A 17335-nucleotide genomic window follows, 5' to 3' on the forward strand; every position below is an offset into this window, starting at 1 on the left:
TCTGCAAACAGCATGATGCAAGCCATCCCATGAGGCTAAGTGCCCTAGCTTAGCGTTGGGAGAGACCACAGAACAGAGGAAGAAATTGTTGATGAAAAGAGGAGGCTTAATAGAGCAAGCAGATGAGCAACAAAATGAAGGGATGCAAGGGACTGGAAAGGGGCTGAAAAGAGAGAAATAACTATCGAAAAAGGATAATAAACCAAAACACAAAATATCAGGATACTGACAAAAGCAGAGTAGCACAGACTAAATGCAGAAATAAAAACATTTTAAATATGACAAAAAAGGGACAATGAAGCAAAACAAAGTAAATGATAAAACAGAGAGATCAATGAAATATGAAATCCTAAAACTTTTTTAAACGAAATCTTGATAGCTACTACACACACTGCTATTTGTGAGGGTGATTTATAAAATTAATTACTGAATAATAATTCTAGACTATTTCCTCAGAATATTTGTCATTAATTTCTTTCCTGAGGCTATAGATTTTCTTCACTGTTTTGGGGACATTTTTCTGTCTGCCTTGCTGACTTTATCTTTGGACCAAAGTGCATAAGTTGGATACTTTTTGCACAACAGCTAAGAGCCTACAAAATTCAGAGCAGATGAAGTGGTCTAAGCCAAGGTTTTTCTACCTGTGGTGTAAGGACCACTGCAGGATGTTGGGACAAAAAGTGATTGCTTGTACAACAGTGGTAACATTTTATTTTTTAAAACCTTCATATATGACCATGTCTACAAGCAAGTACACAGACAAGCCCAGTAGTAAGTGGAACACTCATGACGTTAACCTCCTTTTTATTTGGTTGCAAAAGAAAACTATGATAGCAGAACTACAAAAGTAGTCATGGGATTATTTTTTTTTCATCCTCTCTCTGTATAAAAGGTATAAACATGGAGTTTGAGCTCATTGATATAAAAATAATAGCTATTTACATTTGTATTCATATATTTATATTTATTTCAATGTTGGCATCATGGACAAATTTACACTTGGTTCCTTCAAAATACAAAGTAACAAACGCCAAATATCAAAACACTAAACCCACTGCATACTTTGCATTTTGTACAACTGCATTCTAGAAAAAGCAGAATATTTTTCTGCTAAGATTATAGGGCTGGTATAGTACTTTGGCAAAAGCTGAAATGTTAATGCCAACCTTTATCACACAGGAGATTTTTAAAGGCTTTTCCTATGTTCAGATATAGCACTCAACTAATGTTATTCATGCAGTAGTGAATTGCTTCTGTGACCTAAATAAAGGGCTGATATGCCCTTCTCTGTCTCAGAATATCATCTTTCAACATCTCAGAGTGTTCTACTGAAATATGCACCCCTTGGCTCTGTAATTAGATACTATCAGACTGGCAGAAGTATCTGCTGTCCACTGAGCTGGATGAAGCAGGAATCTAGAGCACATTATAAACCCTGTACCAGAGATGCTTCAGTGACTAAATGCAGCATTCATCATCTAAAGAAAATGTTGATCAAAAGATAATCAGATTATATATATTAATGTATTTTTTTAATATATGTTTATATATTTTTATAGGTACCTGCATATCTAGTAAGTTAGAATTAAGCTGCACACTTTGTAATCGGTAATGCATTACTTATAGCTTGAATTAGTATCAATGACTGAGTGGCAAGAATTATGGTCTAACACACATTTTCTGATCACTATTTGGTTTGGACTGTTATTTTCTACTCAGAAACAGAAGGTAAGAAAACAGCTAAGACTTTCTGGATGAAAGAATTCTGCATTTAAAACAAAAAAAAATCAACATAAACATTTTATTTTTGCAAGACTGAAAATGTTTTGCTAGCTTTTGAGTTTTAAAAGGTTTTCAAAATTATACAGAAACTAATTAACACTTTCTGAAAGATTATTTTAAAGTAAAAAGCTATCGCCAAAATGTTTTAATTTTCTCTACATGACACTTCATCAGAACATCCATGTTTTTCAAACTATACTTTTCATCATGTTGCTGTTTAATTGAAAACCTACAATATTCTGAGATAGTTGGAGATTGAAGGTCTGTGTTCTGGTAAAAACTGCAATATTTGCAATCACAAATACACAGTATCATGTTAATGGAGCTGTCAAACAGTCCCTTCTGTCTGTCATTGTTGGTTGCCTGGTTCAAATAAAAAGTTTAACGGCATTTTTCAGGAACAATTAATTCACTGTCCTAAAGAACTCTTCCAATAAACTGACCTCATCAACCAAAGTCAAATAGGGTTTTTTGGCAGGTAAGATCTATTTACGCACACAGGAGGAATTGCAAGTGGTTCCCAACCATGGTGTGTACTCTTGGTATGAAACCGTATTTCCTTCCTTTTCACTGTTTGCAGTTCTAACCCTCCAAGGGCTCTCACAAAGCAAAAATTTAAATCTAAGGACTCTCTTAAGTGCTTTATTACATTAAGGCTGTAATCCTGTTTGCACTGTCTTCAAGGACCTGGCACTATAACAAGAACTTGATTTAGTCAAACTTGAACTTCAGAAAACTGCATATTTTAGTAAAACTCAGTAGAATAAAGACTAAATTTCTCCCACAGTGCAAGTCATCTAGTCAGGTCAAAGCACGAACTGACCGTCTCTCAAACACATTGTTTCAAAAACACGACACTTTTTCTTATGCAGTTTTGGCAATTACAGTGACTATAAATGTAGAACTTGGAGTCTGTAACTCCCTGAGACAGTGGAATGATATAATCCATTATCATTCTCATAATTATTCAGCAAGCTAGGAAGGCCTAACAATACCAATTTACAAATGAGGACATCAAGAGATATACTCCTAACCAATGTAGCTGGAACGTCTGGGACAGTCCAAAATACAGGTAACAGTTTTGTTTTCCCCAAGAAAGGGGTCAGTCACTGTTTTTCTCAGTATTTAAAATAGCACTAATGCTTGTGTACTTTTTGTCTGCCTGTATTCTGGCACTCAACTCCCCCACAAACAGCAACTCTAGGATTATATCCATTTCCAAAAACTGGAGAGGAGCACAGGCTCCTCTGCCTGATTGGGTGTCCCAACACAGGGCATGAAACATCTCATTTTTTCCTGTTTCAGTCTCATAGGGCTAAATAACTCTGAGGAGCTAGTCACAGCTGTGAAGGGCTGTGATCCTGCAAGTACTTGAATTCTTGGATCTAACTCTTGGGCCACTCCTGTCTCTTTTATCTACCTAGCCACTAGATACTGCTGACTCTAAAACAGCATAGTTTTACCTCCTTAAGGTTGACATTCTCAAAATAGTTCAACTGCAGAGTAAAATAGATACAGGATGTCAATATATCTAAGCCCCTGATATAGTATATTTGTATATGTCTGTAATTCCTTTGTACTTTTCAGGCTATATATTAATTTTGGAGATGTTATATAACAAATTTAATAATAATATTACATGTGATATTTATACTGTTCCTTTCATGCTAAAATCACTTGACTGTATATTAAAGAAAACAAAAGGACTTTCATATCCTCTGACACCATGTGTATGCATGTTGCTACCCTTTCTGTTCTTTGAATAATACAACATAACATCATAACTGTTTTTTTCTGCCACTGCAGGCTTTCCCACATAGCTTCTGGCACAGACTGCTGTTCAGTGGTTGTCAAAGTGTTTTCATTTCAAAGCAGAAAAAAATACTTATAATACCACAGCAGAAGAGCACAGGGTACGACTCTGCCTCTCCCTGCTCTTTGTAATGCTTCAACTCTCAGCAGGTTCAGAAGCTACAAAGACTACAACTGAGCTCACCTCCCAGTGTTCTATTACCATTAATCCAGCACACACCCACACAACCAGGCTACAGCCTGCTTTCAGGTGACCTGAGCTCAGATAAGAGAACAGATTATCTCCCTAAGGTTCATAGTCTCTGCTAGACCCCACTGTCTCTGCTTGTGTAGACCTTCTGAAGTCAAACTCCCCAATACAGGTGTAGAACTGAGTCTGGGGCAAAAAGAAGCTCCTGTTTAACAAGGCACACCCATGCTGTGGAAGTCAGCCAGGGCAAAATTCATTGTTGCATTCCAATCAATCAAAAGATCCACATCTTTCCATGCCTAATTGGATTTTATTTTTCAAGCACTGGAAGGTCTATCAGTATTTTCTTATTTATTTATGCCATTCTGCATAGGACCTCTGAAAATCAGGAGCAAAAGATAATCCTTTGAGTCATTCTAATCTAGTCTGCAATTCTCTCAGACAACACTGTGATAAAACGCATTTTTCTCTCATTTGGTTGCTTACTCCTTATTTCTCTCTCTTCATATTTAGCATTTCAACATCTCCAAGATATTCTTCCCAGAGAAAAAAAAAAAAAAAAAAAAGAAAGAAAAAGACAGAATTTCTGGGAAGACCCTGGAAAATGTTACATGGTTTGCAAGAGAAGAGAAGAATTTCTTTGTTGCTCAGGGACACTGCCCACAAACACTGAAGAAATTACACAAGAGCTACTAAAAATAGCCTTGTCCTCAGCAATTTACATGAGGCATTAGAAACTGTTTGAAAAAAGAGTCAATAATCTCCTTTCACATGTGCAGTTCTTTATACTATTCCTGTATTCAGTAGAAGAAGCCTGAAGTCAGGCAAGTTGTACCTAGACTGTATCACAATATCAATGAAGCTACTTCTGGTAGTCTGGCATATGGGACATAGGTTAAGACACATAATAGCCGATCTGTTAACACTATTTGAGTGTTTCTGTCTCCTATACCTTATAGTCTTCATCAAATTAGTATATCTCATGTTTCTTTTTCTTTACAAATGAAATATAGTGACTCGAAATGGTAGGGTATTTTTGATCCCTGAAGTATTTTATGCTGCATAGTCAGCACAATAATGTATTTTATAGATGATAACACACAAACATTTAGAGGATCAAACTACACCTCATCAAAATATACTCTCTCATATCCCTTTTTATTGGAGCAGGCAATTGTATCTATTCATGTAGAATAATAGAAAAAATTATTACAGCAAGGAGTAATAGCAACTAAAATACTATCTTGGAAACAACGTGTAGCACAAAATTGCCAAATTGTGGTTTCCCTTTTCCAATTTCCATGCAAAGCCCTCAAACATAATCCTGATGTGATGTGAAAAACCTTTAAATTATACACTCCTCATCAAATACTGCATGTGTAACTATTAATATAACTGCCTAAAATGTTGCTTGTAAATGAAATATAATTGCAGTGTTAATTGGCATAAAAATGTTACACTGTCCTTTAAATGTAGTTCAACATTGTCTCTCAGGTAACTCAGTGATGTAGCAAGAAACAAATCATGGGTGTTTCTTACTCAATTGACTTTATTTATTTTTTTCATTATTTTAAACCCCTCCATTGTTGCAAGGAACTTTGTGATTCAATTTGCCATCTCATCAGCCTTATAAAGACACAAACAAAAAAGTAATGTTAGAAGCATAAAGCAAATAGTAAGAACATATTAGAGACAGGCAAATGGTCTCACAAGTAATCTTTTTACAGTTGGCCTATATAAACCTTGGACTGCCAATAACTTTGAAACTTCCACTACCAGTGCAAAGACAATCTTTATGACCCCTTCCATATCAGAAAAATCTGACACATAACTGAGAACAGTGTAATTTTCTTAGCAGCACTAGCCAGACAAACTGATTTCAGAAAATTTTCATCAACCAGCACAATCACCACGGAAAAATAATATGCAATTATTTTTTAGGACAGAGAGATTCAGTTCTTTGTCATTTACAGCAGGAAACTCACAGTACAATTTAAGGCAGTAGTCAGGAAATATCTAAACCGAGATTCAACAAGGCATAAGATAACTTCTCTCTTTATTCACAAAGTATGCTGTGGGATTTTACTCCAAAATGGACAGTTGATAATTGATATACTCTCTTTCAGCCTTATTATGAGCTTGCCTACAAAATATGACTTTGAAGACAAATATTTCCAGTTTTAAGTCGCACTTAAATGGAAGATTTGGATGTTGTCCCACTGCTTTAGTTTCTTTGAGTATATCAATCATTATAAACCACAGAAAGCATTACTCTAGGACGATCATTTTATATCAATTTTATATATGAGTTTGACTAATGATGTAGATACATTTGGAGGTTTTTAATCCAGTTCAAATTGATAACCGAGATTCAGGCCTACAAAAGTAAATGTGATGAAAGGAATGCTCTGCCTTCACTAGGCATTCACTAAATGAAGTGAATGAAACTGCAATATTTCCTAGCATACACAGTGTAAAGGAAAAATATTTATCACTAAGAATGTTAACTGGAAGTGAATTTTATCAAGTGATTTTTTTTAGCTCTTAGGATACAATTCGTTGAGCACACAGTGATAATTCACTCGGCTAAAGTTCCATAGGAGTTTCTCAGTGTATGCATTTTAACAAACTCAGTGTTTGTTTCACTAGTGAGCACAGAGCCCCCAGACCACATGGGAAGTACACTTGCTTCTTCTGCTATTGCTGTTCATCTTCACTGAGAGCTTGATTGCTTCTCAGCCTTCACTGGCAGGGCCAGAGCACAATCCAGTCTTGTCTTTCATTTGTTGCTTCAATAACTGTAATGTCAGCTCTGAAACAAACTGATCAGGAAGGGAGAGTAAAAAAAGTTTTAAAACGTTCTGATGCTGCTCATCAAAAAAAACTGTTCATCTGTTATGCTCCTCTTCCCTCATCAATTCATTTCAGAATAACAAGACTTCCTATACAGAAGGAAAAGTGCTGGGATTTCTTTACTTACAAAATGTAGTGTTTGCAAAATGGCTCTTTTGAGATAATGAACGTTAACCAGTAAGACTTTTTCTTTCAAGCAAAACTAATTCAGTTTTACAGTGGGGAAATGCTGTTGTTACTGATAACTAGTTTTCACTTTTTGTAGCTGTTTTACAGTATATTTAATTGGAACACGTTTAATACCTGCCTTAATCTGTATGGAATACACCATGCAAACATCAGCTTGCACTTGTCCTAACAACGGATTTTCTTTTGCAATGGGTTATTCCATATTTCCTTCTGTTCCTACTCTATTTTGAAGGACTAATTGTAGTGTGCTGTAACCTTGCATCACACCAGGGAAACATTTGTTTTCTACAGGTGCAGTGTTAGTGGGAGAGTTATAAGCTAGTTTTACTAATGCTTGATTTTCTGCCATGTTTGATAAATGGCTTTCAGCTGAACAATCTGAGTGGCGATGTAAACAATTTCTTTTTGTTTGATGTAATCGCTGGATCAGGAAATTGAAACCTATACTTCTGCAAAATTGTGTTACAGTGTTACAGGAGATTTGCTTCTTGGGTCTTTGATCGCATAAAACAAATGCTGATTAGAAATGCTCATTAAATTTTAATATCACTTCTTAGGAAGTAGCCTGTACCAGTTAGATATAGATGAGGAGCTAAATTCACAAAATTAAATGGTAAAAACTGTAAAAAATCCACAGAACTTCAAATTCCCTTGTGGTCGGGACTGAAGTTCTGATGGAAAACTGTGCTACACTTTGTTCTGGCTAAAACAAAGTTAGGAAGAAAATTCACCATAGATGTAGTTAAAATATAGGTATTTTTAAGTTGTAGTGAAAAGAATGAACAAAAGGATTGTTGATAATCTTGGTAACGAACAGATGTTGTTGCAGCATAGTGTAAAGAAAATCCTATGTCCTCCCATTCATCTGGCTTTGCCAAACCTGAATTCAAGCTATAACTGAAAACTAATGTTTTCCTAGTCCTTTTTTCATTCTTTTTATTTCAGAAAACTGACGAGGTTGCAGACTAAGCTTCTCTTCCCTTCTGGCAAGCCATTCAAGCAATCAGCTCTCCATCTCTCTTCCAAGTCAGAGTTATTTCTCAGGACTTTAACACCCATTTTTCCCCAGGCCTCCAGGAGAGATTTGTACTTCTTCCAACACTGCTAGCATGCAGAAACCTTTCTTCTCCTGTCTCTTGCTTTCTGCTTTATTCTTTCAAGACAGAGTACTTCACTTCCACACTTGACATTCCTGGCAGTTATTGAAGGAATGATTTAGGTGCAGCCCTTATCTTTTCATAAGATTTACGTAAGGTCAAAATTACAAACCTGTGCTGTAGGCAAGCTACAAGAAAGGCTGTGAGCTGGAGATTTCCATAGTGCCATCTCAGAAGTAGCTGGTTCCTCTTTATTACATTTCAGTAGAGCTGAGCATATAACAAATTAGCCAAAATAGGACAGAAGCCCATCAGAGTACTCACATCACTGATCAGATAGATGTTCCCAAATCAGACCTAGGAACATTTATGGTGAATATTTGCTAGGTTTCTGGATATGTCTTATTTAAAATGTCACACGTACCTTGTCCTTTCATATGAAGATCATTGCAATGCATTGCAATGCAGCACATATAATGGCACTATTTCTGGTGCAAACTAGTGTCACAAGCTAAGCCAGGAAGAGACTGAGCCAAAATCTTCAAATCTTTATATTAGTTGCAGTATATGCCTGAAATGTGACTAATTCAAAGCATTGCTTCCCTACTAGGTTTATTACAGAATTCTTTGTATCCAAATGAACCATCTTGCAGGGATACAGGTCAGGGCAGGAAATGAAATGACAGGCGCTCCTCAGCCGCACACCAAGATGAGATGCAGAGGACTGACCACCTTGAAGGAGTATCAAATCAAGAGGATCCTCTTTCATCCATCCAGGGAAACTTGTGTGTTTCTACACCAATGCACACAGCCTGGGTAATAAGCAGGAGGAACTGGAGATGTAGGTGTGGATGCCAGAATACGACCTCATTGCTGTCACAGACATGTGGTGAGACAGCTGCCATGACTGGAGCACAGCCATGGAGGGCTATGTATTGTTTAGGAAAGACAGATTGACGAGGCTCTTTATTTGAGAGAGCAATTAATGTGTACCAAACTGTGCCTGGGTGGGGATGAGGGGCCAGTTGAGTGTTTATGGTTGAAAATTAAGGGGCAGGATAATGTAGGTGATACTGTTTTGGGAGTTTGTAACAGGCCACCTAATCAGGAGGAGGAAGTGGATGAGGCCTTCTATGAAGAGTTGAGAGCTGCCTCACAGTCACAATCCAGCCTCATGTGTGACTTCAACCTCCCTGATATTTGCTGGCAAAGCCACTCAGTGAAGCACACACAGCCCAGGAGGTTCCTACAGAATGTTGATGACAACTTCCTGTCACAGGTGGTCAAGGAACCAACGAGGAGGGGTGTGCTGATGGAGCTTTTGCTAACAAATAGACAGTCTGGTTGGGGATGTGAAGTTTGGAGGTTACCTTGGCCGTAGCAGCTATCAAATGGTAGAGTTCAAGATCCCCTGTAGAAGAAGCAGGGCATCAAGCAGGACTGTGGCCCTGGATTTCAGGTCAGCTGACTTTGGCCACTTCAAAGACCTGATTGGACGGATCTCATGGAATAGGATCCTAGATGGTAGAAGTGTCCAAGAGAGCTGGTAGATCTTCAAGCACCACTTCCTCCAAGCCCAAGACTGGTGTGTTCCTCCAAGTAGAAAAGCAGGAAAAGGAGGCAGGAGGCCTAGCAAATATCTGCTAGGACAATTCAGGGGAAAAGCAGACATCTATGAGAGGTGGAAAATGGGCTTGGTTTCTTGGGAAGAGTATAGGAACTTTTCCAGAACATGTAGGGGTGCAACTAGGAAGGCTAAAGCCCTTTTAGAATTAAACCTGTACAGGCAAGTAAAGGAAAACAAGAAGGGGTTTTCAGGTACACCAGTAGCAAAAGAAAGATTAGGGAGAATGTAGGCTCACTTCTGAACACAGAGGATGCCCTGGTGACTGAGGATGCAGAAAAGGTTGAACTACTGAATGCCTTCTTTTCTTTGGTGTTTAGAGCCAAGTTACCAAGGCCGTGGTAACTGGGGTTGTTTAGTCTGGAAAAGAGGAAACTGCGGAAGAGTCTCATTAATATTCAAAAGTATCTAAATGATGGATACCAGGAGTTTGGGGTATCCCATTTTTTGTTGTATCTAGTGACAGGGCAAGGGATAATGGAAATAAGCTGGAACATTTAAACATAAGTAAAAACTATTTTACTGTGAGGGTGAGGGAACCCTGACACAGGGGGCCCAAGGAAGGTGTGGAGTCTCTGGAGTTTTCAAAATCCACCCGAACACGTTCCTGTGTGACCTGATCTAGGTGGACCTGCTTGAGCAGAGGGGTTGGACTGGATGATCTCTAAAGGTCTCTTCCAACCCCTACCATTCTATGATTCTATGATTCTATGAATGTATTTACTTAATCATCTTAACAAACATTGAAAATACAGAGTCCTTAAAATCATTACAGACCACCTTCACAGTTATCACACCAGCTTTTCCATCTTCCAAATAACATTTCAAACACCGTTCTTCCATTTCACCTCAGGATGTCTTTATTAATCCAGATAGCAGGAAGCTTTCTCCAGTTTCCAATGGATAAACTCAGTTTTTCTCTATAAGTATTTGATTTCTCCCTTGTATTCCCTCTATAACATCAATGATCCTATTTTTTAATTCAGCCCATCCTATATGTTCACAGTCATAGACTTTGTGAAACTACCAACTGAGATGTTCTGCAAACTAATTACTTTATCTACTTTATCTACAATTTGGCCATTCTTATTTGCCATGATCTTGGTTTCCACTAGTTCTTCTGACTCTTTTTTAGCTTTATCTTTTCAAACTCCTCTACAAAATAACTTGGCAAAAATGCTACATAATTTCATCTTATCAATCAGCTCTACTTAGTTTCTCCAAAGATACTTCAGTTACATTTATAATCTTGGAGAACAGAAGGACCTTTACTTTCCCCACCTCTTGTGTTTTAGCCATTTACTCCCCAGTATCCTCTCATTATACTTTTCTATCTCACCTCCTGCACTGTCCGATTTGAGTTGAACCTCTTTAAAAATCATCAGGTACCAATTATTTACAAAGGTAGTGAGGTGTTTGGCTATTTGTTAATATTGGCACCAAATTTCACACTCGGTCCATAGAAAGTACACTAGCTATGAGGCAAGCTGGCATATCACTGGTCAGAGTGAAACTTCCCAAGAAGAATATTATTTCTGGCAGAAATGGCTTGTGTTGTGACAGGCTGGAATACAGATGTGATGTCTACAAAAATGTACATTATGTTTGGAGGACTTTTAATTTAGATCTAAATTTTGACCTGAAATTTCATTGCATATTAAACTCATTTTGGCTCCAGTAGCACATCAGATCTACACAAAACTAAGGGGACAGAGCTTTAAAATCATCCATGGGGAGTTATTATTGTGTTACATCAATGACAAAGGAAAGGAAAGAGCTGAATTTGTACTTTATTTGCAGCTGTTTACCTGGAGACAGTTTTTTTACCTGGAGACTGCTCACAGAACAGCAGCATAGCAGTTTATGCAATGTGTGTTTGACACGAGAAATATACAGGAATTTTGAAATGTCTGTAAAACTTGTAAGTCATACAAATAAAAATGACAGATTGTCAAATTTTCTACCAACAACATGAAGTCAGAGTAGGCAAATTGGAAGGTCACTATTACTTCTCCCATATACTTTGCAATCAGAAACTAATTAATGTAAGAGAGAAAAAAAAAAAAGTCTACTGCATATCACCTAAAGAAATGCTGCCATCAGTAAATTAAAAATGTATAGCTTGAGCTGCCTAGCACCTGCCTGCCTGAAGCTACATATGTAAAGAGTGTAGAAAAACAGAGAACTCAAACAATGGATCACAGATGGGTCATGAAAAGAATGTTAATATTAATTATACAATTCTAAATAATGGGCAAGCCCTGGAAATCTGAGAACAAGTCTTTATTCTTAGAAGAAGATTTGTCCTAGATTACACCTTTTAATTTCCTATTGATTAACAGTATTGAATTACTACTTGCTTTTAACAGTTGTATGTACAAATATGAAAAATAAGTATTATTCAACATTTGATTGGTATCTGTTTCACTTCTGTCTATCACTGGCAACATAGAGAAATAGACTGTGTAAAATGAGAATTAAACTTCAATAAAATGGATTTTTTCCTCGAGTTTAAAAAGTTTTGTTCAATTTTTACTTTCATTTTTTCTGAACCTTTCTGTTTTCTTGTTCTTAAGACAAAAAGAAGGGCTGCAAATAAAAGAAGAAAGCATGTAGGTCAGCTTTTGACTAGTACTTAGTGTTTGACCACTAGACTTGCCCATAGTTGGTTCTATGGTTAAAATATTTGAATAAATGACGTTCTTTTTCTTGTGTAGCTATTTTGTTCTAATGACAGTTCACATCTTCAGTTACTTTGGGCCTTACTTTTTAAAAATATAAGTAGGAATTTTTCAAAAACATTTAATTGTCCTGAGAGAGAAGGTTTTGTCCTGCTACCTATTTAGACTTTGATGGTAATTCCACTATTTACTTATGTGCCATTTCCCATAATGTCACCCTAAATTATTATCTCTTTTCATAAGCAGCTTTTTCTTTTCTTGTTCTTTATCACACTGTTAAAAATGTTTGAATCTTTAGCCGGCTGTCCTGGAAGGATCACTGGGCAGCTTGTGTCCTCTTTGAGAATATTCTGTACGTAAAGATGGTTTTAGCAGAAGTGAACTACAATAGAACTTGCTGAGCGTGGGTAGATAAAAATGAAGGTGTTCAATATCTCAGATCATGTGGAAAAGTTAGCAAAAGCCATGGCTCTAAGTGAGTCCTGGTTTGAGGATACTCCTCTCATCTGTCTGTTGTCACTGTTGCTTTACTCAATAGACATTTCATAGTACAGAGAAATAAGCTTGTGTTCATCATCAGCAAATGGCTGTCATGAACATTACTGTGTCTACTCTTTCTAATTTGGCAACAGCTTTGGAAAACTGATAGATGCTAATAAAAACAACAACATAATAATACATATGTACATACATACATACCTGGATCTCAGACTCTGTCATTTTACATTTAAACACTCAGGTGCAGTTTACTCATGCAGTGATTCCTTTTATAGTTCCCAAATATCAGTTACAGTTTGGTTAATTAAAAGTCACTAGTGGTCTATGAAAATGAATTCTATTCTGTTGAGCTTCTTACAAATGTGATTCATCATATTTCTGACTGGAGAATAAAACAGTTAGCTGTTGAGGTCCTGCTTGTGATATTTTATATGGCTCTTCCTTCTTTGCCAGGCTATGCTTTGAGTAGTGAATGGATCTGTTTTCCCAAGACTTACTTTCAATATAGCAGGGTATCATAGGAAACACAACAATATTCCATGACTTCTCTTTTTTCATTTGCACCAGTGCTATAATTGGTGATTTTCCTAGTGTTAAAGATAACCAGCAAGTAAAAACCAGTATTCAGGAAAGCTCTTATCAGTTAGACTTGGTATAGTTGAAAATTTACTTAATTTTCCTTGGCTTTCATTTCAGCTTTTCATCATGGATTAATTACACTCTAGAGTCAATCTGTCTTATAAATCAGAACTCCTTCTGCTATCAGAAAACAACTAAAGTTAATAGCATAAATTAAATAAGGTGACAACCTCAACTGCAATCAGTAGCAAAGAAAATTCAAAATTAGAATCCATTCTTCACAATTTATCTTCCTGAGCAACAAAATCAGAAGGAAGTGTTACATGTAGCCTGGTTTTGATTTGGAATGCACCCTGGAGTTTTCATGTTTGGCAGATAAAAAGCTTTCTGTCAAAAGTTATTTTATTTTTTTACTGTATTCTTGTGAATGGAAACTGGAATGAGATGAACTGAGATCCTGAAACTATCAGAGTGGTAAACAAAACTAGGAAACAATCCCCCTCTCAGTGTGCTTAGTTTTCATTCCCAAACTTTCAACAAATGGTATACCTTTTCTTTCCTGATGCTTTATAGAATTTAAATTTTACCTGAAATTCTTACTCATCTGGACGGAGAAAATAACAGACTATTCCTGTTGAAGTTATCATCTATAACTCACAGATTTTAACTCACAGGTCAACCATTTTCCAGGTGGACACAGCATTCCATCACACAGCATCACAAAGCACTCTGCAGCCAGTAATGATTTTTACACAGGTCTTTGAATGAGGCAAAGAGCAAAGTTAAGTTACACTTAGTGCAACACAGTGCTGATGAGGTACTGATTCACTCCTTACTCTTCAATGAGAGAGGACCTTATTCCTCAATATACAGAAGCGATAAAAAGGAATCTCTTGTAGTTATAGCACTACTTAGTTCTGTACTATCATTGAGTGATGAAGGATCTGGTTTCGCTGCTATATTACTTCACTTAATTAGAAATATGCTTTCATCTATCTTATTATTTAATAATACATAGAACTTTAGTATCTGGATCTTCAAACCCTGAGTAGTTGATTACTCAATCAACACACTCAATCTCCATTTCTTTAAATTAAAAATCTATCTGCTTTGCACACATGTAGTGCTTCATTCCTTTTCTTAAGCTATATGTTCCAAAACCAAAGGCAGAGAATTTGAGAATTTTATGGAGACATAGTGAATACAACTCCTAAACAGCATACATAGACCAGCTCTGCCACAGAATAGTTATATTGTGTCTGCTAGCCTAGATGTACAAAAGAGGATAGATGATTCATCTACCACTTCTGTGTGAATAAAATAAAATACATTTCCATGAAGCAGCTGGGGGAGGAGGTGGCTTTTTTAGCCAATTAGGTAAATCTGAATATCAGGATGTACCAGGCTGTATGCTTTTGTCATGGTTTAACCCCAGCCAGCAATTAAGTATCACACAGCCACTCGCTCACTTCCTGCCCTCTCATCCCCAGTGGGATGAGGAGGGAATCAGGAAAAAAGAAGTCAAACTCATGGGCTGACATTAGAAGAGTTTACTAAACAAAATGAAATAAAATATAATTATGACAATAATTATAAAAATAAATATAATAATACTTATTGCCATGAAAAGGAATATATTGAAAAAAAAAAAAAGAGAGGGATAAATTAGCTCCAAGAAAAAACAAGTGATGCCCAATGCAATTGCTCATCACCCACATACCGATGCCTGAGCAGTGGTCTGCATCTCTCCTGACAACTTCCCCCAGTTTAAATACTAGGCAGAACATTCAGTGGTATGGAGTAGTCCTTTGGGTACTTCAGGTCAGCTGTCCTGACCATACTCCCTCCCAGCTTCTTGTGCACATTCCAAACCCATTCACTGGCAGAGCAGGGTGAGAAGAAATGACTTGACTCTGTGTGAGCACTACTCAGCAATAACCGAAACATCCCCGTCTTATCAACGACAATTTCAGCACAAACAAAATAACACAGGCCTGTATCAGCTCCTGGGGAGAAAATTAATTCCACCTCAGACAAAAGGAGGATAACTTTATACCAGATCCTAAACATGTTATTCAAAATAAGTGTCAAGTAATTTTTAGCAAGGTTAGTTTAAGCAGCTTTACGCTTTGCTATTGATTAAGGATTTGTCCTAGAGATGTTTATTTTTTAAATAAACCAGAAATTGTTATTCTTATAATAATGTTCTTATATTAGGGCTAGAATCTATAACATATCATAGAGTTAAATGTGTTCTGGTCAAGTAATAAGACTACAAATGCAGATGCTGAGATTATTAAATTGGCTATCTGCTTTTCTTTGAGGGAAACATTTCAATGATTCCTTTGCATAGATATTATTTAATTCCCTGCAGCAAGAAAAATCAATAACAACATTTAGTCTGGTATAATATCATGTCTTCAAACAATGCTGAAACTCCATACTGATTACATTTCTGCCAGTTCATAACCTTCTCCCAAAGCAAGAATTGCAACAGCATGAAAAACAGATTGGAAATTTCAGTAGACATCTCTCCTGTTTTGACAGCTCTTGCTCTTGCCCTTATTTGCTCTGACTTCAGAAGAGAACTGCTCTAGCAGCTGAGAATAAAACTATTTGGTTGAAGGAATTACATGGTTCAAGGCTACTCCTAGTCAGTGCTGGCAGAAAACAAGATAGTGTTAGTTACCTGTATGCAGATGCAAATATTGGCCTGTGAAAGTTCTCTTCCACCCCTCAGTCTCACATGAGGATGCATGAGAACTTCATGCACCAAGCAGGTTTCCAAAGGCCTGACCACTAACAAGATACAAATAGAGTAGCTGCCATGGCAAAATTTTGCTGTCCCATTTAAATCAACAGATTCTATTTCCTGACCAAGTTATTTAGAAATTGTTGTCTTTTAAATCTTCATAACAGTCTAAATCTGGACTTGGAGGGATTGAATATGACCCTCTATGAGCCAGCAGTGTGCCCAGATGGCCAAGAAGGCCAGTGGCATCCTGGCCTGTATCAGAAATAGTGTGACCAGCAGGACAGAGGAGGTGATTATCCCCTTGTACTTAGGGCTGGTGAGGCCGTACCTTGAATACTGTGTTCAGTTTTGGGCCTCTCACTACAAGAAGAACTGGAGCATATTCAGAGATGGGCAACAAAGCTGGTTAGAAGAGAGGGAGTTAGAAGAAGGGTCTAGAGAATAAGTCTGATGAAGAAAAGTTGAGGAAGTTGGGGATGTTTAGCCTAGAGGAGATCACTCTTTACAGCTACCTGAGGGGAGTTGTAGTGAGGTTGGGGTTGATTTCTCTCCAGTGACAACTGATGGAACATGAGGAAATGGGCTCAAGTTGCATCAGGGGAAGTTTAGATTGGACATTAGGAAAAACTTTTTCACCAAGAGGGTTATTAAGCATCAGAATGGGCTGCCCAGGGTGGTGGCGGAGTCACTATCCCTGGAGATATTCAAAAGACATGTAGATGAAGTACTGAGGGATATGGTTTAGTTTAGTGCTGGGATTGGCAGTATTAGTTTAGTGATTGAGCTCAATGATCTTAAAGGTCTTTTTGAACTATAATGATTCTATGATTAAGTGGTTATATTTTTGTGTCATGATGGGATTCAGACTCATGCACTGCATGTTTGGGAATCTGATTGAAAGCACCAGCCAACATCTGGAAAAAGAAGTTCTCAGGATGCAGATTAAGACCTGCAATAGGTGGAAAGAACTCCAGTAATAATGCTTAAAAGTCTCCTTTTTCACTATATCTATCATATTCTTACATCTTACATCTCTTATGACATGCTCCACTTGAACAGAAATGAAATGCTTAACAGATGCCTGTGGGGCTAGAAGGAAGAGTGCTTTGCATTTAGAAGTAGTAAACCAAAAGCAGGACATGAGTAACTGGACAGGAAAGTATCTCCTTTTCTTTGAAAAGCTGTAACTTCAGTTGGTGAGTTTGAAACTGACTACCTTCTGTCTTACAGGAGCTGCATGGGGAAATAGACTTTTCTTAAATAACAATGTTTGAT

General features: G+C 37.2%; 1 protein-coding gene across 1 annotated transcript in view; it reads right to left on the reverse strand.

Moving 5' to 3' along the window:
• GRXCR1 (glutaredoxin and cysteine rich domain containing 1) overlaps positions 1-17335 on the reverse strand; it is a 44817-nt gene that overhangs the window by 14802 nt on the left and 12680 nt on the right. The window contains exon 3 of the mRNA XM_010210474.2: positions 13756-13762. Coding sequence (XP_010208776.2) covers positions 13756-13762 — 7 coding nt within the window. The remainder of the gene's footprint in view (positions 1-13755; positions 13763-17335) is intronic.

This window comes from Colius striatus, chromosome 3, assembly GCF_028858725.1.
Source record: "Colius striatus isolate bColStr4 chromosome 3, bColStr4.1.hap1, whole genome shotgun sequence".
NCBI lineage: Eukaryota > Metazoa > Chordata > Aves > Coliiformes > Coliidae > Colius > Colius striatus.